Source organism: Cucurbita moschata, unplaced genomic scaffold (assembly GCF_002738365.1).
Source record: "Cucurbita moschata cultivar Rifu unplaced genomic scaffold, Cmos_1.0 Cmo_Scf00016, whole genome shotgun sequence".
Lineage (NCBI taxonomy): Eukaryota > Viridiplantae > Streptophyta > Magnoliopsida > Cucurbitales > Cucurbitaceae > Cucurbita > Cucurbita moschata.
The window spans coordinates 1346525-1370371 of NW_019268532.1; the positions used below are offsets into that span (position 1 = coordinate 1346525).

Consider the following 23847-nt stretch of genomic DNA (forward strand, 5'->3'; position numbering starts at 1 on the left):
GCTAAAACCGAATCTACCCGATAAATTACATAATTTTACGTAGCAAAATTTTTATGATTTCAGTCAATTATGCAGTAAATTCCGACTCCTAATCATTGTGAAGGTAAATGAATTTTTTTACAGGGATGGAAATTGGAATAAATGGTAGAAACCGGAATAAAAAGACTTATTCGTCTCCACCCAGTAGACATCTCTAGATGTAAAAAAATTAATTAAATAATAATAGAATAATTAAAATTAAAATGGTAATGAAAAGATATTTTGGAAAAGAAGTGGGGCAAGCACGTGCCTTTCAACAAAACACCTCGTTTACCTGTCGTTGACATATAAACTTATCACCGACCAATCACCTCTCTCCACGCATAAAAAAAAAAAAGTCTCATTTTTATTTATTTTGTTCCTTTTTTTTAAACTAAAATTTAGGGATGAAAAGACCTTTTTATATTTAATGGCTGTAAATACTGGTTAACTACGTGTCGACTGTCTTTCCCGACCCCCTTTTTCGGAGTAATCAATGAATGAACGATATCGGCTTGTACTCAGATAGCGTTGCTGCCAACGAGCAGCCAGCAACCTCAATAACCATGATTAAAAAAACTATATATTATATAAAATACTCTTATAATTTTAGATTATATTTTAATTAGGTTTCATTTCTAATTTTTTAACCTTAAAAAATTAAAATGGTTTCCATCGTTCCTTTAACTAAAAAAATATTATGGTAATTACTTATGACATCATCAAAATTTTAATTTTTACCACAAAAATTTACATTAATAAAAAATTATAAATTTAAATAAAGGTAGAAGAGAGAGAAAATGAAAATTGATTGCAAACATTAGTCGACACGTCTAACCGGCATGAATTCGCCGACATGAAAATGCTTCGTGCAAGTTAAAATTAAAGGGTATATTAATAAAAATAAAATAAAATAAAAATGACCAAAAAATATATTTTGTCCTTTTTTTATTAATAGAAAAAATGAGATTAGATTTGGAGTATGGGCCGAATAGAGTACGGACAAATCCCTGAGGAAAGTGGACACGTCGCTCTCATTAAAAATGATTATTTTATTCTCCAGTCGACGTGGCCGATTTTGGTTGGTCCAGTAATGGACTTGGTGGGACCCTTTGCAGGGCCACCTGTCCTTAGCCCAGCCAGTGTCCTACAAGTTGGGGGGTGCCTTAAACTTTGAAGTCAAAAGGTGGAAATAAAATTTTATTGGATTTTTAATATATATTCTTTTGTCTTATTTCCATTTTTTTTTAATTAAATATTCAATGACCCATTTTCTTTTACCCTAAAAAAATGGGTAAAAAATTTAAGAATAACATATTCTTTTTCTTACGTTTACTGTCTAAATTTTACATAATTTTTGTATACATTGGATGGTAAATTCATGCTCGAGTAGTATTCTTGCTTGAACACTTTCGTAAATAGTGGCACGTTAACAAGCCTCCATCAGGACCAACGACAACAAACACTTTCGTAAACGGTAGCACATTAACAAGCCTCTATCAGGACTAAGGGCAGCAAACGTTTTCGTAAACAGTGGCACATTAACAAGCCTCCATTAGAACTACGGACAGCAAACGCTTTCTTAAATGGTGGCAGTCAACAAGCCTCCATCAGGACTAAGGGCAATCCGATTTGAAAATTTCTTTTCTCCGACCCTACACGAAAATGTTTTTGCAACCTCATTTTTTAAATTTATTGCGAAAACTTCTTGCAAAAACAAAACTTATAGGACCTTTCATTTTCGCCCCTATTTATTTTGTTTACTTTTTTTCAACCCCAAAACAGACGTGTACCTTTTGAACAATAATTTTTTATGGGTCAATATTATAATTATTATTATTTGCAGGGTACGAATGGCAACAGATAGTGATATAATATATCTATATATATATATATATTTAGGGTATATATTATAGAGGCAAAAATGATTGGATTTTAATGTATAAATGGGCCCAATGTTTAGTTTAAATGAGATGGAAAATAGGATCCAATTGTTGGACTAATTAATCCATTAACCAAGGCCCTTATCCACTTTTTATCATATCTAAATAATTGACAATGATTGTCCCGATATTCTCATGATTGTCCCGACATAGATGGGAGAGAGGAATGAGTGTTAGTGAGGATGCTGGGCTCAAAAGGTGGTTGATTGTGAGATCCCACATCGACTGGAGAGGGGAAACGAGTGCGAGTGAGGACGCTAGGGTCTCGAAGGGGAGTGAGTTGTGAGATCCCATGTCGGTTAGAGAGAAAACGAAACATTCCTTATAAGGGTGTGGAAACGTCTCCCTAGCATACACGTTTTAAAACTTTAAGGGGAAACCTAGAAGGGAAAGCCCAAAGATGACAATATTTGCTAGTAGTGAGCTTGAGCTGTTACATGCAGTATAACCACGTTATTTGTTTGTCTTGAACTACTTCTAAGAGTATTCAACATAAGATATTGTAACGATCCATACCCAGGATTTAAACTAGGGTTTTGAATCTGGCATTCACCCACAACATCATCACTGTACAAGACTGTCCCACACAAATCAATACAGATCATTTTAGCATGTTTTATCCTTACTTATTACTCGAACACCAACCAACATAGAATTGCTTCAATCATTCCAGTCTTTCTCAATCATCCTACTTTTAATCTCAGTTCATTCATGTACTTCTCATTTACTCGAGTGTCACGAATGCAGTATTACAAACTCGATAGCCAACACGAGTATAACTCAGCAGCTTAAGTCTCCACGTTGTTATCAAAGATTCGAAATCTCAACCCACATTGGTTGAACCCAAAAAAGAAGAACTTTAAACACCACGATCAAACTAGTATATGATTATATAATCGAAGCAACCAACCACAAATAATCTTATATTAAAATATACATAGAAATGGTTGAAAATATCAAGGAAAGCAACATGGTAACAATCAATCAATCCATCCATGCATGTTTTTAGGACACCACTTTTTCTCGACAATAGTGATAATATAATGATAATGATAATGATATTCCAAAAATGCATCATTATTCACTTCTTTTTTTTTTTTTTTTTTTTTTTTGTCATTTTGTCTCTTTTTTCTTTACTCCCTTTGAAAAAAAACCAATCTTTTTAATAATTGAGGTTTTGTTATTCAAACATTAAAGACATCAATGTTTGATACTCAAAAAGGCCGACAAATTCATACTTCAGCTCCAACTTGTGTAGTGTAAGCTTACATGTTTTTTAAGAATATGTTTTTGGTAAAAGATATGAATTTATATGGTTTAAATTAATGTAACAAGTGGGACATTAAAAATTTGTATAAAGTTTAAATATTTTAAAACGTAGACTTGACTTTACAATTTTGAAATAAAAGAAGCTTAGTATATCGATTAATATATGTTAAAGAACGATTACCGAATCAAATTTATATTTAGAATCTTAATCGGATTTTTTAATTTTTATTTTTTTTAAATATTTAATAAATTACTTTTGAATTTTTTTAAATATTCTAAATAGTAGGTTTTGACTTAGCTAGATGTTTTTTTAACGGTTTCTATACGTGGCTATCATATCTTTCATTAAATTTCATCGATATCATGTTTTTTTTTGTTCGTTTCATTGGTCATAAGAGAGGTATGAGATTATACCCGAAAAATTCCGACTATCAAAATTCGTTCGGTCCATTCAAAAAATAGAGTTCACAGTCTAACCCTACAATACTTTTAAGATTATTATGAAAATTAAGAATATTTGACGTTTGTAACAGATGTTAGTGATCTATTGTGACTTATGAATGTTTGATATAACATATATTGTGGATAGACAAGTAGAATCCGACCCAATCCGACTCAAAACTACAAGGTTGAACTGGGTTGTGAACCCTATTCAAGCCATTCGGGTGACTCGTCCAACTAGCTCAAAATTTTGGGCTGGTCCAGAATTTTCTATCAACCTAACCTAACCTAACCTAACCTATGCAAACCCCTCTACGAGACTCTCTTTTGAATTTACCGACTCAACCGAGCATATTTTAAAACCTACAACCATCTTTACACTAAGTCTATCTCAAAGTTGGTTATATTTTATTACTTAGGGTGAAATATTTTATTTATTCCAAAAAAAAAATTTATAGATTAGCATATTAAGTGCCATTAGTGGAAAGAATGTTCTTTTATTCATTTTTTTTTAAAAAATACCATTTATTTTTAAAATATATAATTCAAAATATTTAATTTCTTGGCATCTAATGACATCATGAACAACGTAACACCCACCATTAATAAGGCATTAATTAATAATAATTCACATTCACATCTTTGAAATATTTGAGCCTTTCCACTTTATTCTTCTTCTTTAATAATGAATATTTATTTCCAAAACAATAATTCAGGGAGAATCATAATTAATGACAAGTTTATTATGTTAAATCATTATCAAATTTCAAGTTCATGGTGGCTACTTTCTTTTTTAATCCCTACTTTCTCTCGTTTTTTCTTCGAGCTATGACTATCGTTTTGATTCGTGTAAGATCTTGATTACTTTTATCGACAAGCACTAGAGACGGATGGGAAATTTGGTAATGATATGACGGGTAATATAAGTTAAAATTGAAAAAAAAATTGTAACGCTCAATACCCTAGAATTCAGTGTTACAGCATAAGCCCACCACGAGCAGATATTATCCTCTTTGGATTTTCCCTTATGAGCTTCCTCTCAAAAGCGCGTCTATTAGGGAGAAACTTCCAATCAATGTGGGATCTCACAATCTACTCACTTGGGGACTAACGTCCTCACTGACACACCGCCCGATGTCTGGCTCTGATACCATTTGTAACAGCTCAACCACACAGTTAATATATATTGTCCTTTTTGGGCTTCCACTTATGGGTTTTCCCTAAAGGTTTTAAACTACACTTATTAGGGAGAGGTTTCCAATCAAGGTGAGATCTCACAATCTACCCCCTTGGGGGCCAACGTCCTCGCTGACACACCGCCCCGATGTCTGCCTCTGATGCCATTTGTAACAGCTTAACCCCACCGTTAGTATATATTGTCCTTTTCGAGCTTTCCCTTCTGGGTTTTCCGTCAAGGTTTTAAACTACGCTGATTAGGGAGAGGTTTCCAATCGAGGTGGGATCTCACATTTAGAATCTAGAATTGACACATGATGACCTTGACTTTAAGTCAAACAAGCTTAATTTAAGAGTTCTATGATTGAGCTACTGAAAAATAACACATTGATAGTATATGTAACAACTAATGTTTTTTAAAACACTTCTTAATCTTCATATCATCAGGATCGCTCTTATTCGAGTATAGTTTCAATTCATTCATGTACCTCTCATTTACTTAAGCATTACATGTCTACTGACTTCCATCTTGATCGTCCTCGAACCACATCCCACCTAGAGGGGGAAAAAACAACACAATGCTTAAAATAATTTTTTAGAACCTAAACAAAAATCTCAAGACGTTATGCTTAAAATATATAATATCTTAATAATGTAACTATATGACAGGTATTTTAAAATGGGAATATGACAGTTATTGTTGTAACAGCTATTAACTATATATTTATTTAGTTCATAAATCATATTATAAAATTAAAATAATGGACAAAAGTACACAAATTATCGTCACAATTACGACCAAGAATCTTTGTTAATTGTTTTTGGCAATTTGAGCACGTGATGAAATATTGGGTTTTATTTGGGACAAACCATACATAAAAAATTTTGTCATTTAGTTTCTAATATTTTATTCTAGGTTAGGTTCTAGATGATATCAAACTCGAAATTCGAATCGAGGTTAAAATGTCAAAAGAGCTAAATTTTAGCGAGATTTCCCTTAATCAATGCAGTACTCGGGTTTGAGTTTTACCCTCTTCCAATATGAAACTTTTTCACTCGTTGAGGTAAAAAACCTAATCGAAAATAAAACATTGAGTTAAAATAAGTATAATCCAGTGGTAATTGATATGTATTTCTTTCCTCACGGTTGAATGTCCAAGATTAAAGTAAATATAGTTTAAAATTTTACATCATTGAGAGATATAAACACATTTTTACCCATGGTCTCTCTCGCGACGTTTAATTTTACGTCAAATTACAAATATTTAGAGCTCGATGAAAAGTATATTTATTTTAAATTTATGTTATAGGTTTGATTATTTTTAATAAAATATTTGAATTCTTGTCTAAATTTTGAAAATATAATATATATATATATATATATATTTAAAGATTATGGGAAAGAAAATGAGCTGGAAAATTGACGTAGTTTGATCCGGCCATGCAAAATAAATAAATAAATAGGGCCCCACAGGAAATTTGACACAGCACCAATTAAGTAGTTGTTGTCGGGACACGTGTCAGGCTATGGAGTTGCCGACAGTCGCTTTCAATGCCTTCTTAATCATTTCTCTCACATCTTTTTTTTGAATAAAGACAAATGCTGACTGTACATTTCTTTAATGTTATTTTTTTCCTAGAGAATTTCGCCCTAGTTTACTTGGTCTTTATGATTTGATTAAATTGTCAGCCAAAACCCTAATGTGTATAGTCCTCATCCAACACATTTAGTGAAGTTGAATAATGTTCGTGTTAGCTTATCGTTATTTAAAAATTATATTTATATGGTAATGGTAGCTAGGGTCGGTTTGTAAGATTCCCTCGCTTAGTTTAGCTGAACGGGTGTGAACGAATGACATTTGCAGCAATAATACGATTTTTCTAAGAAATATGTGAGTGAAAATAAAACATGCTAAAAGAACTCGTGTGATGTCTCACATTGGTTGGGGAGGAGAACAAACCATCATTTATAAGGGTGTGGAAACCTTCCCCTAGTAGACGTGTTTTAAAGTTTTGAGGGGAAGCCCGGAAGGGAAAGCCGGAAGAGGACAATATCTGCTAGCGGTGGATCTAGGCCGTTACAAATGGTATCAGAACCAGACACTGGACGATGTGCCAGCCTTCTGACTGTTCTCCGAAGGGGGGTAGACACGAGGCGATGTGCTAGTAAGGACACTAGGCCCCAAAGGGGGGTGGATTTGGGGGCGGTCTCACATCGATTGGAGGAAGGAAAGAGTGCCAGCGAGGATACTAGGCCCCGAAGGGTGGTTGGGATTGTGATGTCCCACATTGGTTGGGGAGGAGAACAAACCACTATTTATAAGGGTGTGGAAACCTTCCCCTTGCCGGCGCGTTTTAAAGCCTTGAAGGGAAGCTCGAAAGGGAAAGCCTAAAGAAGACAATATCCGCTAGCGGTGGATCTGGGTTGTTACAATTCGTGTTGATCTATGGGATATAGTTTTCACTTTTAGACAAGAGGATAATGATGTCATGTTGCATGGAAATACCAAGGTCATCAAAAGCCGTGTAACAGTTCAAACTCACTGTTAGCAAATATTGTTCACTCTTACCCATGATGTATTACTATCAATTTCATGGTTCTTTACGAATTAGTGTAATTTATTTAGAAAAATAATTAAAAGGAAGTGGAAAACAACAAAAAGAGAGTGTCAGTGAAAAAAAGTGATTAATGTATGATTGGATGACCAAATCTTAAAAGCTTCTTTTTTTAGGGGACAATAAATCAATTTAATCCCTTTTATTTTTCTAATTTTATTTTACAATAATGTACTGAGTATATTATATAATAAAGTGTTATTAAAAGCATATCTTAAAAAAAAATTAGACCTTTATAAATGCAATGTCTCAAATGGTCAATGTAGTGGTCCTCATGCCTCCATAATTTCACATTTTCAAACACATTTATTTTCTCTTTTTAAATAAATAATTTATGTAAATATTTTCCTTAATATTTAAATTATATTCTAACCGACAATTTATAATTTTTAAGAATTTGTTGGGACTTTTACGAATAAAGAATGAGTACATGAATGAATTAAAATTATATCTCTGAAGTTAATCATGTTCAATTTATATATATATATTTATTTATTTATTTATTGATCTTGGAAGAAAAATTCATGTTAGAATTGCCTAAATTGTATTTTAAAAATTTTAAAAATCATATCTCTATTTTTTTGTGATTTTTAAAATCATATCTAAACTATTATTTATATATATATATATATAAAAAATAAAGGAACCATAGATTTTGTAATAATGGAAGCCATCTAGATTTGTCCTCAAGATTTTAAAACGTATCTGCTAAGGAGAGGTTTTCACACCCCTATAAGGAATGTTTCGTTCTCCTCTTGAATTGATTTGAGATATCACTATTTACTCCTTTGGAGGCCAAGGTCCTCGTTAGCAGACCACTCGATAGTTGGCTCTAATACCATTTGTAACAACCCGAAGCTTACCTCTAACAGATATTGTTCTCTTTGGGTTTTCCCTTTTGAATTTTCTCTCAAGTTTTTAAAACGTGTAGACTAAGGGGAGATTTCCACACTCTTACAAGAAAATTATAGACAAAATTAATCCAAACATAATTTAGATTGGATAGCTCGAGTGATTCACGTCTAATAACCCTAATCATATATAATAAATTAATTATTATTATTATTTTTATTAAAAATAATAATAATTAAAGAGTTTGGTAGACAAAGGCTTATGATGTCATTGCACATTAAAGTGGTGGGCCTTTTTTCCCCATGAATCTACAATAATGTGGAAAATTAGCAATTAATTATTATTATGTTCTTTTGTTTTTATTTATTTGGTTTTATATCCCGATCGAGCCAGTTTCAAGAGATCCGAAGTTTGAATCCGTTAAATTAAATTAAAAATAAATAATAATAATAGAAACAAATAAATTAATTTTAATTTTTAGATAAAATGCAATTAAAAATATAGAAATTAAAATTCATAAATACCTCGAGATTAGCCGTTCTAAAGTGAAATATTCCTCGTCATTGTCTCAACTTTATCCGCTTTTAAACATATGACAAGACAAGATAACCAAACATAAACACCAAAATTATACATTAAAAAAAACAGATATATATTTTTTAATTTTTTAAAGTAGTAAAATGGCATTTTATTTATTTATTTATTTATTTTCATCTTCTTCTAGTGCAAACGTACGGATTTGATTTGAGTCCGTCGAGTACGGTGGCCGGAAAAGGATATTCACGGCGGAGTAGTAGAGCTCCGGCGTTCAGAGACTAACCTGGTTCGGACGTCTGATCGGCTGAACAAACAAGACTAGGAACGATTCGTTGGACGGCACGGTTAAGGCGAAGCAGGGCAACCGGCAGAGATGGAGATTTACCGGCCAAAGTCTTTGTAAAACTGAGGAAATTAAACCGGCGAAGGAAGTTTCCACCGGCGGAGATGAAGGATGAAAGCTTTACTGGCGGTGGCGTGGCCTCGGCGACCGCCGTTGCTTTGAAGAAGAAGAGAGAACACGAGAGAAATTAAATAAATAAATAAATAAATAAAATTTTTGATTAAAAAAAAAAGAAAACAATATATATTTTATTATTTTATAAACCTTAAAATTCCGATATTTACTAAATTAATAAAAATATTCACTTTTTTACTATAGCGTAAATTTTGTAAAGTAACATTAATATTTTAAAAATTTTAAATAATAAATAAATAAATATATATATATATTAAAACATGATTATTAATATTTTGTCGTTTGTTTGATTATTTTAATGTCCGAAATTGGCAAGTTGCACACTCACCTATTCCAAAAAGTATCCTTTTTCCTCCCACTAATTTACTCAATCATATCATTCTTTCATATCATCCTTTTAAGCCCATGTTTGCCTTAAACCTTTACCAACCCTTTTTCATAAATCGAATCAACTCGGGTGACCCACGTCTTACGACAAAGAATTTAGCATTAAAAGTAGATTCTCGCTCTCGTAATTATTTTCTACGGTAATATTTTATTATATGAGTGAGAACGAGAGACTGACATTTGGATCGAAATTGATTAATCTTAGTTCTTACTGTTGTGGATTATGTTTGTGAGAATAAGAACTAAAGACTGATATTGAGATAAGATCGACGTTCAATTTAGGGTTTTGCTTATTGTTAGTTGGCATTTTTTGTTTTATCCGTGATTGTTGGCCTTATCAAACCTGGATTTTGGCTCGACGTTATTTGTGAGAACGAGGATTGAGTTAACGTTTTTGTCTTTGATGAGATATTTTTTTTAAATGTTTTTGTCGCATTCATGGGAATGAAATGGAGTGGAATTATTGTTTTTCTCTAAAAGAATCTCATTTTTATTACGATTGTAGCTCAATTTCGTTACGTAAATTCAGTCTAAATGTTAGTATGAGATTCCACGTGGGTCGAGAAAGAAACAAAACATTCCTTATGAGTCTAGAAACTTCTTTCCTGTGGACGTGTAAATTCAAAAAAATATAAGCTAAAATATTATATATATATATATATATATATATATATATATATATATATATATATATATTAAAATCCTATTTTCATCTTTATTTTTTGAATTTTTTTTTGTTAAATAAAATAAATTTAAGAATAGGAATTAATCAATTAATTTTGACTCGTTAAACTCTTCAAATGTAATATCTAACCATAAATAAGTGAAAATAGGATTTAACAATAAAAATAAAATAATAATAATAATAATTTGTGGTTGTAATTGCAATAATAATAATAATTTAAATGGTAGTAGGTGGAGGCCGTACTAGTTTAATTAATATTTATATATTTTTTAGATTAAAAAAAAAAAGTGGATGTATTATGTTATAACTTATTTTAATAAAAAATAAAATAATTTGGTTTTTGGGAGACCGGACACAACCGAATATCATGATTAGATTAAAACAATGATTAAACACGTGATTAGATGTTCATTACTTCTCTTAATCTTGTCTTTTGGTCCCACTTTCCATGAATACAACCTTAAATTAATTTCTTAAACTCAATCATTTCTACTTGTTGTTATTGTTTTGTTCTGTGAGATTGAAGGGTTATGTATAAAGGTGTAAAAATCTGTTCCTATAAAGTAAATTTCACATCGGTTGGAGGAGAGAATAAAACGTTTTTTATAAGAATATGGAAACCTGTTTTTAAAATATGCGTTTTAAAATCGTGAGATTGACAACGATACCTAATGAGCCAAAATGAACAATATCTGCTAAGAATGACCTTGAACTATTACAAATGGTATCAGAACTAGACATCAAGTGGTGTGCCATCCAGCATGCTGATCCAGTCATATTTAATTATTTTTTTTAAAACTTGATTTCACGCGCTCTCGTGTTCTTTTTAGAACCACATCTTCAATTTTTATTTTTTATTTTTTTAATACATTGTAATGGGCAATTTCATTATTTATAATGGAAAAATATGTCATAAAATAACATTTTAATTTTGTAATGCATTGGTGACTATTTTTTGTTATTATTTGTATAAAAAGGGTTTATGGTAATATTATTTAAAATTTAAATTAAATTAAATAATATTTTATATTCAATTTTACCAATTTATCATATTTTAAATGATTTTTTAAAAAGGGACGAAAATATATAATTATTTAATTTCTATATATATAAAGTAATGTGTTTTTTTAAAATATAATTAAATCTAAATGAAAGGGACAACATCCCCTTGTGAAGAGCGACCATTGTCCTTATTTTAATAAAAATTATAGTTTTTTGCTATTATATTATATGATTGAATAATGAAATTGCATCATAGCTTAAATTAATAATAAGATTCTATAAGAGGTAAGACTTTGATCATTTCCCCTAAATTTAGTAACTCTCCCTAACTTTTATATTATTATGAAACATGCTTTTAAATAAATAAATGAAGTTTAATTAAAAATATATATAACAGTTGACAGCCTACGTCATCATAAATTTATTTATTTATTTATTAAGACCAAACGTCACATAATGTAATGTATATTATATTATTATTTTACCAATTTGAACAGTTAAATTATGAGAAATATTAAAAAATTTATTGAACATAATAGCTTATTAGACACTGTTTCTTTAGATGAGTCGATTTAACACAACTCGATAAAGATAGAAAAGTCGTATTATTGAATTGACAAGTATGGTATCATTCTATATTATAAACGGACAAAGCGGAAAAGAATAAAAACACTTAATGAATATATAAAAACATGTTAAAATGGAGTTTGAAAGTTAGGATGGTGTCCCATATTCTTTATCGCGTGGTTACGCTCGTGGGGTTTTCATTATAACGAAGGTCGTGATCGAAATTGTTTGGTTCGTAAAGAACTAGATTGATGGTCTTGTCTTATTCTATTTTTTTCGGTTGAGTTCAGTGGTCCAAATTAAACATTAGAGCTCCGAGTGTTTGTATGCATCCCACTATCAGTTTAGAATATTCATTTATTAAAAAAAACAATTCCCGAGTTCTACATAGTAAACAAAAACAGGGTTAAGTTAAAAAATAATTAGACACGTTTCTACGATGATAGTAATAGAAAGTGAAGCGGAATTCAAGCACGAGAGAAAAAAACAAATACAAAAATTCAAAAAACATGTTGGGTGCTTTAAATTTCTGAAAAGGAAGCAATGTAAAAATAAAATTTGTGAAAAGTATGTTTTTGTCAACCATGTGAATATGTTCATCTCCCATTATGAGACGACGTCGTTTTATATCCCTTATTTAAATTGCATGTCCAAAATTAAATATTTACTTTTTTTGGGATTTTTTAAATAAATTAAATTAAAATTTGGAGACACGTGTATGGCTGAGATTTTGACACCAAGTTTTGAGCTTTGTTATTTGGATGAAGGGAATATTGGGAGTGGCCAACCAAATCTTGCAAAATCGTGGTTTCACTAAATATCGTTTTCCTCCATTTTCCCTCTATTTAATTTAATTATTATATAAATTTCAACTATAAAAAAAATTATTTAAAATATTAAAAAATGGATAATATTATAATTTTTAAAATATTAAAAAAGATTTGGTTAGTTTTTTTTTTTAAATAATATTAATAGAGTAGGGGCAAATGTGACATTTCATTAACAAAGTTCTTATTTAAAAAGTTGACTATTCAATACTTTGACTTTTTCCAAAATAAATATTCATTTATATAATTAACAATATTATTAAACTAAAAATTTATTTACTTAAATAATAATAAAAACCATTATCTAATTAATCTTCCTTAATTAAAATTTAAAACTAATATTTAGTTTTTAAATAAAAATTAATTAACCGAACAAAATAAATATCTAGGTGGAAATAGTGTTCAAAAGTTTATTTTTAAAATAAAAAATAAAAAATAAAAATAAAAATAAAATGGACCTTAAAAACTTAGGTATAATTGTATAATAATAAGCTTGGAATCATGAGATATTTGCATTATTATATTGTGGGGGCGACATAAACATTATAATAATGAATCTTATGTTATAAAATATCAACCAATATGATCCATATTTCACCATTTGTGAGACCAAATATGATATTAGATGCTCTAATCAAATACATATTTAATATGGTTGGTTAACATATATTAATTTCTCCCTCAACTTGGCTTAATAATAGCTTATATCAAGATTAGGTATTGTGTCACATGCCAACTTTATTTTATTTATTTTTAATTTCTTTTCATAATTAATCTAGGTATTATATGTAATCATATGTCGATATTTCTTTAATTTGAACTCCGACCCCCTATTGGTAGAGAGTAACCTCAATGTTTTCGTAAGAAAAAAAGGTGAATTATTTCACAAATATGAACAAATATTTGTTAACGAGTGAGTATAAAGATGCCCACGAAGGGTCGAGACTGAAATGAAGAATATAATCCCGACCCTGTTTAGCTAACAAAGAAAAATCTCTCCCCATTCGAAACTGGTATCGGGATCCTGACTCTATTAAAGAATTTGAAACAATAATGATCCACTACGAAAGAACATGATTAAAAAGCTAAGAAATGAACTTTATATTTAATGAAATTATTGAAAACTCGAAATTAGTTATTAGTGGAATTAATCATCATCAATTACTTAAGCTTCTAGAAAAACATTACAAGAACTATTTTTTAAAAAAATTTATATAATAATTATTTTTTTTTAGCAAAATTAGAACATTGGAGATTCATTGCCCCTATTGAAACTATATTTTATGTCTTCAAAACCGGACACGTGGCCTCTCATTTTTTGTCTTCCACCATCACATAATAATAACAAAAAATAAAAATAATTTCATATATAAAACAAAATGCTTCATTTTATTTTTTTTCTTATCTTCAAAAACTAATTATGAGAGAGAGAAAAACCCATTTGTTTTTACTTATAATTAAAAAAATTAATTAAGTAACAAAAATTAGCAACTAATTAAAGAGAGATTTAAGTGTTAACACCAACCATGAAAATGAAATTAAATGATAATAACTTCCCATTTGACTTAATTTCCATTTCATTTCATTTGAACAACACTGTACAATTCTAAACCCAACACAAAATTAAGCTCTTTGAAAGAATTAAAACCAAAAGAGCTTGAAAAAAAAAAAAAAAAACTTGAAGAAATTGAAACAACCCACAATCCATAATTTTATTTATTTATTTATTTTAATAATCCCACAGTAATCCTTTGAAATTGGTGGAAATGAATCCCATTCCCATTCCCATCTTACCGTCGTTTTGAATTTCGTCGTAATCCTCGAGAGATGGTAGCCACGGCGGTGGGTAAAGCCAGGCGGCGGAATCCTCTGTTGAGTAGTCAAGGAAAACGAAGGAGTCGCCGCAGTCGCCGTCGTAGGTGGTGCCGAGAGAGGGAAGCTGGACGATTTCGGTGAGTTCATCGGAGGCGTCGGAAGTGTCGTCGGTGGTGGTGGCGGTGGTGGGAATGTTGTTAGGAGATAGATTGTGCATGTGGGCGGCTTGGGTGGCGGCGGCTTGGATGTCGCGAGGGGCGAGAGAGACAGGGCGGGGGAGGAGGTGGACGAGGTCGGGGAAATTAAGGATGGCGGAGTTGCCTTTGATGCTTAAGGCGGCGACGTCGTGGGCTCGAGCTGCCATTTCAGGGCTGGGGAAAGTTCCTAACCAAATGCGGGATTTCTTTCGAGGCTCGCGGATTTCGGACACCCATTTGCCCCAGTTTCGCATCCGGACGCCTCTGTAAACTGGGTGCTTGCTGGAATTCGAATCGGAATTGGATTCTGGGTTTCTGATGCGCTTGATTTTCTTTGGAACAGCGTTCGAGTCAGAGCTCATCCTTTTTTGGGGATTTTTTTTGGGATTTTTGGGAAAGAGCTTTGGGGTTTTGTTGTTTTCGTGCCTCGCAATCCCACTTATAGTTATAAACACACAGAATCTCAACCCTTATAATTAATTATTTATTTTTAGAACTCAGTAAAAAAAAAATTACTTTTACTGTTACCTTGGCCTTTCTTGCGCAGCTTCGGTGGAGGGCGAAGAAGGCCCCCAATGAGATACCACTCTAGAAGAGCTAGAATTCTAACTTTGTGTCAGGACCTACAGGCCAAGGGACAGTCTCAGGTAAACAGTTTCTATGGGGCGTAGGCCTCCCAAAAAGTAACGGAGTCGTGCAAAGGTTTCCTCGGGCCAAACAGAGATTAACCCTCGAGTGCAAAGGCAGAAGGGAGCTTGATTGCAAGACCCACCCATTGGGCAGGGACGAAAGTCGACTTTAGTGATCCGACGGTGTAGAGTGGAAGGGCCGTCGCTCAACGGATAAAAGTTAATCTAGGGATAACAGGTTGATCTTCCCCAAGAGCTCACATCGATAGGAAGGTTTGACACCTCGATGTCGGCTCTTCTCCACCTGGGGCTGTAGTATGTTCCAAGAGTTGAAAAAATATTTATTTTTTTTTCAGGTACCAGTCGAGGTGGAGAAGTTCTAGGGAGCTACACTGTCACAGATGAGTACTCGAGGAGTGAGTTAGTTCTACTCATTTTAGGGTTGTTTTTGTATTCTTTTATACCCGTGCCCCTTTTTCCCATTTGTAAATAACTTGAACTTTTAATACTGATTTTATATATTTTTTAAAATCGGTCGAAATTTTAGGGTTGAAATGGGTCGTAGGGATATTATAGGTTTATGAAGTAGCATTGACAAATTTTCATTATTTTTACATAATTGTCCTCATATTCATGATACCTACCAAGCTATTTTTCATAATATAATATAATATAATTAATTAATTATATTAATAATTTATAATTCATTTTTTCTAGAGTGATGTATAGCCTTATTGATAAAAGACAAGTGAACTAACTTTCCTTGTTCATTTTAGCCTTCTCAATTGGGTAAAGGAACATCCCTCAAACAAATTACTCAATTTTTTATATTAAAAAATATATATATTTAATTAATTCAGTCAATCATTAGATTTAATGTTGACAATATAAACAAATAAATTCACATTTAATTTAAATTTTAAAATTATAAAATATTATAGGTTTATATTAATAATTAAAATATCTCGTATCAACCGAATATATCTAGACATATAATATTTTATAATTCACCTCTCCAACCGATGTGGTGTCTCACATTAGACCTACCTAGATTTGTTACCAATTCATAAGTCAACATGCATTTGGTAATGAATCCCGATCAGTTTAGAGTTTTAGAAAGTTTATGGAATAAAAGCGGTATAAATCGAGAAAAAATTGTTCGAAAATGGATCGATATTTGAAGATAAAAAAAATGGGGTATGATAATAGTTGGAGGTGTTTGACTCGAGATAGGTAATGTCATTGTCACTAGTCATCGTCATTGTCGAGAATTTATTTTTTTCCGGTAATTTCTTTAGTAACACAACAAATAAATTCTTTTTTCTCCGACCCCATTTGAAATTTGAAAAATGAACGAACAAAAATCAAACGAGAGGGTCCCTCCCCTATCATCCCATCTCTCTAGTTTTCTTTATTTCTTTAAATAAATAAATAAATTTTGATTTTTTTCAAACCTATAATCAACTTATTACGTAAGAATTGAATACGAATAGTAATTGCATTAATATATATCTTTTCGAGAGGAATGTGAAGAAGATGTTAAAAACGTACGTGAATAAATGAGCTAGCTAGAATTATATTTACTCGGGTACATTGTTACATTAGAATTTTTGAAGCTTTTATGCGGTCGTGATAGCGTAACATCTCGGGTCAGACTTTGTAATGCTCTCATTATTCTAACCCTAAAATATTAATACCATTTTTCTAATGGGGTCGTTCTGTAGAGCCCATTATATTTTTCAACGCTTTGGAATGTATGGTTGTAGGTCGGCACATGCCCGAGAGAATAAAAGGACACCAAAATTTTTACGAGCGATATTTTTAGCAAATAAAATAAATCATGAAATATCGATATATATATGTAGGGTAATATTTGACTGACCTTTTGCCATTGTTTGAACTCGATGATGACTGAAACCCACAAATAAATAAATAAATAAATAATATAATGTAAATCCACGTGGTAATTTTTTTTAAGGTAAGAAAAAAAAATTACTCGATGGGCCTATGATTGTACCATAATAATGATTATTTATTTTTTGAATAATTATATTTTGATGATAAATATTTTTATCTTTTACTCTTTTCAATAATGAATGGAAGATGCTTTCCAACGATCCAATCTAATCCTTTCCCATTCATTTCTCTATAATTAATGAGTACTATTTTTTTTTTAATAAAAAAAATATATTTAAATTATCGAGCATTATTTTAATTAATTAAGACATATATCATCGACCAAAAAATTATAAATTAAAATCTATTTTTTTTAACTAAAAATGCATAATAAATAATTTAACTTTAAAAATATCGAATATATCTAAATTCAACCTATTGAAACACAAAATAATTACAGAAGGATGGGAATCTTCTTAATAAAATTGTGAAATTTTAGGGACTAATGGGTAATTAACAAAAATATATTTGTAAAATATAAGGACTAATGAGTAATTTTTTTTTTTTTTTTTAAAAAAAAGAAAATATTCTTCTCTTATCAACGCCAACATAGAGATTGAAAAATCCAAAAGCTGCCACTAAAAAAAGGTTACTACTTTAGGAACAACAAGTACATTAGTGTTTGATCATCAGCTACCAAGCCAGCCAGCCAGCCAGCCGACCAGCCAGCAAGCCACAGAATTTCTTGTGTGTGTTTTTTTTTATTCTTAATTCATTGGTCGTTTAAGGATTTTATGCAGCTCGTTTTCTTATCCTTTTTTGTTGTGTTTTTTTCTCCCGTCGTCTTGCTTGGACAAGGCTGCCTTCACTCATTTTCTTGAGAAGAAAACAAACACTTCTCATGTGCCCTTTTTCTTCTCTCTTTTCGAGTTGAAAGAGGTGGGATAACGAGATTTGAATCCTTCCCGAGTTTTTAAATGGCGTTCATATTAAGTTTGGGCGAACGAAGCAAAAGGGGTTATATGGATTCTGAAACGGGTGGATGTTGATTTCAACAACAAACGTGTTTGCTAGGGAGAGATTTTCACAACTTTATAGAGAATGTTTCGTTCTCCTCTCTAATTGATATGGGATCTTACATAAGGAACTGATATGTTTTCACGAGGTCGAAACTTTAAATATCCACCTAATGAAAATGAAATGTGAAATGGGACCGGGACGGATGTTGATATGGATAACAGGATTTTGAATTCGACCCAAGTTCTTAAATGGTGTTCATATCAAGTTCGAGCCGAAGAAAACAGATTACATTGAATGTGGAACGGGTTGGGTGTCGAGTAGAATAAAGGGCTGGGAAGGCTACCCAGTCATCTCAAATGGTATTAATATAAGGATTGAGGAAGATCGAGAGAGGTGGGGGAAGGAGTATCTAAAACTAGTTATTAAGATATCTCCATTATGAGATCAACACAATCTAGAACTGTCCCAAACAAATTTCTGGGGCAACCACAATTAATTCCCATATGGTTAGGTACACTACACCTCTCTCTTTCATCCACTGCCTAATTCCCAAGTTCTCCAGCTTTTGAATGTGCATTTAATATGCTAAAACACACACAAATCAACAACCGATGTAAGAGAATGCCGATGAGGCTGAACTGAACCCAAATTCACCGCTAATAGACATTGTTTTCTTTGAGCTTTCTTTTCTGAGCTTCCCGAAGCTTCCACATTCTTGTAAGGAGTGTTTTGTTCTCCTTTCCAACCGATGTGAGATCTCACAATCCACCTCGCTACCACACCTCTCCGTGCTTGGCTCTGATACCATTAGTAACAGCTCAGCCCCACTGCTATTTCCCTTCTGGGTTTCCTCTCAAAGTTTTAAAACACGTATGCTAGGGAGAGGTTTCCACACCGTTATAAGAAATGCTTCGTTCTTCTCTCCAACCAATGTGGGCTCTCACAATCCAACCCTCTTGAGGCCAGCATCCTTGTTGACACACCGCCCGACACCTTGCTCTAATACCATTTGTAACAGCCCAAGTCCACCACTAACAGATATATTGTCTTTTTTGGACTTTCCCTTCTATCTAGGCTTCCCCCCAAGATCTTAAAACAAGTCTACTGGAGAGAAGTCTCTACACTCCTATAAGAAATACTCCGTTCTCCCTCCAACCGATATGAGATCTCACAACTAAAGAAAGGTAAAAAAACAAACCTCGCCAAATCATAAGAGCTTCACACTCCCTGGTTGTCACATGCATTGCCTCCTTTCTTTTGTCTTTCAGCTGATTCAACACAAGATTGAATAAGCAAAATACCTTAATAAATCCAAATGGGTTTGGTTTGGTTTGGTTTTGTGAGATGTTCTGTCTTTTTTGCTGTCAAACAGAGTGGAATGAATGGCCATTGATCCTCTGTAATCCAAGCCAGAGATGAATGAAAAAAATAACAAAGGAAGTAAAACTCCAATCCAACGAAGGGTTTTGTTTTGAATGCAGTAGCTTTCAAGAACGTGTCGCTGTTTCTGTCTTAAAGACAGACAGGTGACAAGCTCCATGAAACATGTCAGACATGTATGTGATGGTTACCTCTCACAAAATTGGTCTATTTCTCTTGGTCAAAAGAAATTGGGACTCCTATGGAGCTCTGTATAACCAACGTACACTCCCCATAATTTTTTTACCACCTGCAACAGTTGGATAAGTTTTTTAAACCATTACCTGCATCAGTAAGAACTGCTGTTACTCACCGTAATTCCGACCCCGACTCGCCTCCCCTCGTTCTAACTACATCGTTTAAACGATCTTTTTCTCATAAGGACAGGCCATGCTGTTTTGTTTACTTCCAAGGCCGAGAGGAAATTTAGGCTCGAGTTTCTCAGATGGGTCCATAGTTATTGATTGGGTGTCGTACTCGACCCGAGTAATTACACGTTGTATGAGAAGGTTTTGAACCATAAAAGAACGTCCTGATAAATACTGGGTTATGATAATCTCTGTAGTTTTCGAAAAGTATGCTACTAAAAACGAGGGGGAGGTGGGCGTTGGCAGGCGTTTTTCCTACATTTTTCTTCTCTTGGGGCTTAAAATGAAGTCATTGTCGTCGTCATCGCTATTGTTCGTGATCTTTTTCTTTGCTTTTAGATCGCCATTCTTCGATGGCTGCTGTGGCCTCTGTGAGCTCTCTGGTCTGCTCGGTGGTTTTAATGATTTAATCGGAGTCCCGGTCCTTTGTTCCTTTTGTCTTCTCAGTTTCTTCTCGTACGCCTTTTTCGCCTTTTCGGGAGATAACATGCCATGCTCCATCATCCTAGAAATTTAAACTGGTCAGGTCACCAATATGAACATAGCTCAACTGATTCAAATATATGTTCTTAACCAGGAGATCAAAAATATATATCCACAAAGACAAGTAATATGGGGATATTTTTCACGGAGGGAAGTCGGAGTATAAAATAAATAAAAGAACTTGATGACCCAACAGCCAAAAAGTCACACTAAGGTTCAGCCAGAGAATGAAGAATTTGTTAGGAATCACGAACCTCACGGTGGTATGATACTGATCACTTTGAGCATAAGCTCTCGTCACTTTACTTTTGGTTTCTCAAAAAAGCCTTGTACCAATGAAAATATATTTCGTACTTATTAACCCATGATCATCGCTTTAATTAGCCAATACGGGACTCCCTTCCAACAATCCTCAACGATCCTCCAATCGAACAAAGTACACCATAGAGCCTCCCCTGAGGCTTATGGATCCCTCGAATAGCTTCCCCTTAAACGAGGCTTCAAGAATCCTCCCCTCGAACAAAGTACACCATAGAGACTCCCCTGAGGCTTATGGAACCCTCGAATAGTCTCCCCTTAATCGAGGCTCGACTCCTTCTTTGGAGACCTCGAACAAACTACACTATTTGTTTAACACTTGAGTTACTTTTGATTATACTTTCGAGACTCACAACTTCTTTATTCGACACTTGAGGATTCTATTGACAGATGACTTAACCATTTCTACGTGTAGACTAAACCATCTTTGAATGACAACCTTGTTCGGGGTGGAAAAGAGAAACCCTTCCACCGAAACATCGTTCCGTGAGCTCACTATAGCCCTTACCGCCAAAGACCACCCCTTGAGGTCCATAAATAACAATATGGTTGCAACACTAAATATAACATTAACTTCCAAGAAAAAAAAAAAAAAACCTATGCTATTAGAACAACATGCCATCTACACGTCAATAAACAACACATTGCACGCCTTATAGGATCAGATGCGGGCGAAGGACAAGCGTAAGCCTACCGCTAGCTGATATTGTCCTCTTTGGGCTTTCTCTTCCAGGATTCCCCTCAAGGTTTTTAAAACGCGTCTATTAGGGAGAGGTTTCCACACCTTTATAAAGAATGTTTTGTTCTCCTCCTCAACCAATATGGGCTAGCAAGTTATCCCAACGTTCAAATCAGACACAAAAAGTTCCAGTCTTAATCCAATAGTTCATCTTGTCCAAGTTACCAAAATATCGACCAAGTCTCGAAACATGGAATAACCCAAACCAAAAGGAACTACTTAGTTGAGTCGTAAAGTTGTTCGACATAACATATCTACCCCTAAAAATCAATCGCTCGCGTATGCCTTTGGTTGCATTTAGTCCCTAAAATTCAAATCTAGCAATTTGTAACGGCCCAAGCCAACCGCTAGATATGGTCTTTTTTGGGCTTTCCCTTCCGGACTTCCCCTCAAAGTTTTAAAACGCGTCTGCTAGGAAGAGGTTTCCACACCCTTGTAAAGAATTCTTCGTTCTCCTCCCCAACCGATGTGGGATCTCATAATCCACCCCCCTTCGGGATCTAGTGTCCTCGTTGACACTAGTTCCCTTCTCTAATCGATGTGAGACCCCCCAACCCATCCCCCAAGGCCTAGAGTCCTTGCTGACACACTGCCTTGTGTCCACCCCTTTGGGGTTCAGCCTCCTCACTGACACATCGCCCGATGTCTGACTCTAATACCATTTGTAACATCCCAAACCCACCGCTAGCAGATATTGTCCTCTATGGGGTTTCCCTTCCGTGTTTTCCCTCTAGGTTTTAAAACGTGTCTGTTAGGAAGAGATTTCCACACCCTTATAAAGAATACTCCGTTCTCCTCCCCAACCTATATGGGATCTCACAAACGTCGTCCGATTTCACTAGTACCACTAGCTTTTCGTCAAACAAAACGAAACCGACTGCTACGAAAAGCACTCACAACAGCAAGATTGAGGAAGCATCAAACCAAATGCTAACACAGAGTATCATAAACCAAAGGATCACATACAAACACGACAACAATGAAGAACTCAAAGGATTAAACAGACAATGAATGCTCAAAAGAAAATCAGAAAACAAACCGCACCAAAATTCTGCCATTTCACTTGTTGATATCTGTTTCGACAAGGATTCATAAAATATCCGAAGCGGCTCTCTCTGCTCACCAACATACGAACACGACAACAATGATGAGTTCATCAATAACATAAACTAAAAACAAACAAGGAAAAAAACATTCAAACCTCTTCAGGTGGATCGTATTTCTGACCAGCCAAATTGAACACTTTCTTTTCTCTCACTTTAGCAGTAGAAGTAGTAGCTTTTGTTGTGGTCTTTGAAGAACTCGTTATTGTTTTAGATTTCACCTTCCAAGAAGAAAACAAACAACCCCACTTAGAATCTAAACCTAATTGCCCAATCGGAGTAATCCAAATTTCAATTGCCCCAAATCCGCTACGGTTACCAATCGACAAATTAGATGCGTTACAAAACATTAATCCAACCAGACAAACACAAAATCCCCAATTCGCGGAAGCTAAATCTGAATCAGACAATAATAAACCTTAAATTTTGCTAAATGGGTACCTCGGATTTGGGAAGAACAGAGACGGATTTGTGTTTGGAAGAGGAAACTGAGCTGTTGTTCTTCTTGTTGTCGGAGGATTCGAGCTTTAACCTGGAGCCGCCATCTTGATGACCTAGTTTGACCTTCGAAACAGTGGGTTTGGGGTCTGAAACCATAATGGGCTTCTGTTTTTGCTTAATAATTTTGACTATTTTTGTCAAAAGAATCAATGTTGTTCTTCCTCTCGTCTTCTTCGTTCTTCTTCTTACTGTCCTTTTCTTCTTCTTCCTGCTGAAGATATATCCATTCGAGCTGCTTCAGAATAAGATAATAAAAATAAATGTGAACAAGAAGTATCAAAATTCCGCCAATTAAATTGGTTGTTTTTCGTTTTAACCTGCAATTTCAGGGTAATTTTAACAGGTGAAGAGCAAAAAACACTTTTTTTTTTTTTTTTTTTTTTTTTTTTTTNTTTTTTTTTTCTTTCTAGGGTCCGGTTAGAGGGCGTGAAAAGACGGTTTTGTCCTCGAGGCAAATAAACGCTTATGACTCACGTTCCGTTACGGCGTCAACGAATTCCTCTTTTCTTTTTTTTTTCTTTTTCTGTGCAGAATACGAGAAAGGTTGTCGGAAGGAAAAGC

At 33.4% G+C, this 23847-nt stretch overlaps 2 protein-coding genes and 2 long non-coding RNA genes across 5 annotated transcripts; 1 reads left to right on the top strand and 3 right to left on the bottom strand.

The window, feature by feature from the left end:
• The first annotated feature begins 4966 nt into the window (after window positions 1-4966).
• Window positions 4967-22009, top strand: LOC111454382. Its single transcript, XR_002712413.1, has 2 exons — window positions 4967-5074; window positions 21677-22009. It is a non-coding gene; the product is annotated as an uncharacterized LOC111454382 (long non-coding RNA).
• On the bottom strand, window positions 5336-9337 carry LOC111454381. The gene is made up of 3 exons (XR_002712412.1): window positions 9136-9337; window positions 8840-8896; window positions 5336-5402 (listed from the first exon to the last, which is right to left on the bottom strand). It is a non-coding gene; the product is annotated as an uncharacterized LOC111454381 (long non-coding RNA).
• Window positions 14332-15278, bottom strand: LOC111454379 (dehydration-responsive element-binding protein 3-like). The gene has a single exon (XM_023095851.1). The coding sequence runs from the start codon at window positions 15170-15172 to the stop codon at window positions 14528-14530; it is 645 nt and encodes a 214-aa protein (XP_022951619.1). The 5' UTR covers window positions 15173-15278; the 3' UTR covers window positions 14332-14527.
• On the bottom strand, window positions 20197-23582 carry LOC111454380. Of its 2 annotated transcripts, none has more exons than XM_023095852.1 (4): window positions 23227-23579; window positions 22884-23006; window positions 22727-22797; window positions 20197-20647 (listed from the first exon to the last, which is right to left on the bottom strand). In XM_023095852.1, exons 1-4 carry the CDS (start codon window positions 23380-23382, stop codon window positions 20398-20400), a joined length of 600 nt encoding a protein of 199 aa, XP_022951620.1. In that variant the 5' UTR covers window positions 23383-23579; the 3' UTR covers window positions 20197-20397. The 2 variants fall into 2 exon arrangements, with proteins under 2 accessions (XP_022951620.1, XP_022951621.1); XM_023095853.1 differs by having other exon boundaries at window positions 20507-20647; window positions 22722-22797; window positions 23227-23582.
• Between the last annotated feature and the right edge of the window lie 265 nt (window positions 23583-23847).

What these genes read in the sequence shown, in the direction of transcription:
- LOC111454379 (XM_023095851.1), bottom strand. Translation starts at nt 15,172, where the DNA reads ATGAGCTCTGACTCGAACGCTGTTCCAAAGAAAATCAAGCGCATCAGA.
- LOC111454380 (XM_023095852.1), bottom strand. Translation starts at nt 23,382, where the DNA reads ATGGTTTCAGACCCCAAACCCACTGTTTCGAAGGTCAAACTAGGTCAT. An exon ending in CTGTTCTTCCCAAATCCGAG is followed by an intron (nt 23,007 to 23,226) that starts GTACCCATTTAG and finishes TCTTCTTGGAAG; the next exon opens with GTGAAATCTAAAACAATAAC. An exon ending in AGTGAAATGGCAGAATTTTG is followed by an intron (nt 20,648 to 22,726) that starts GTGCGGTTTGTT and finishes TTAAATTTCTAG; the next exon opens with GATGATGGAGCATGGCATGT.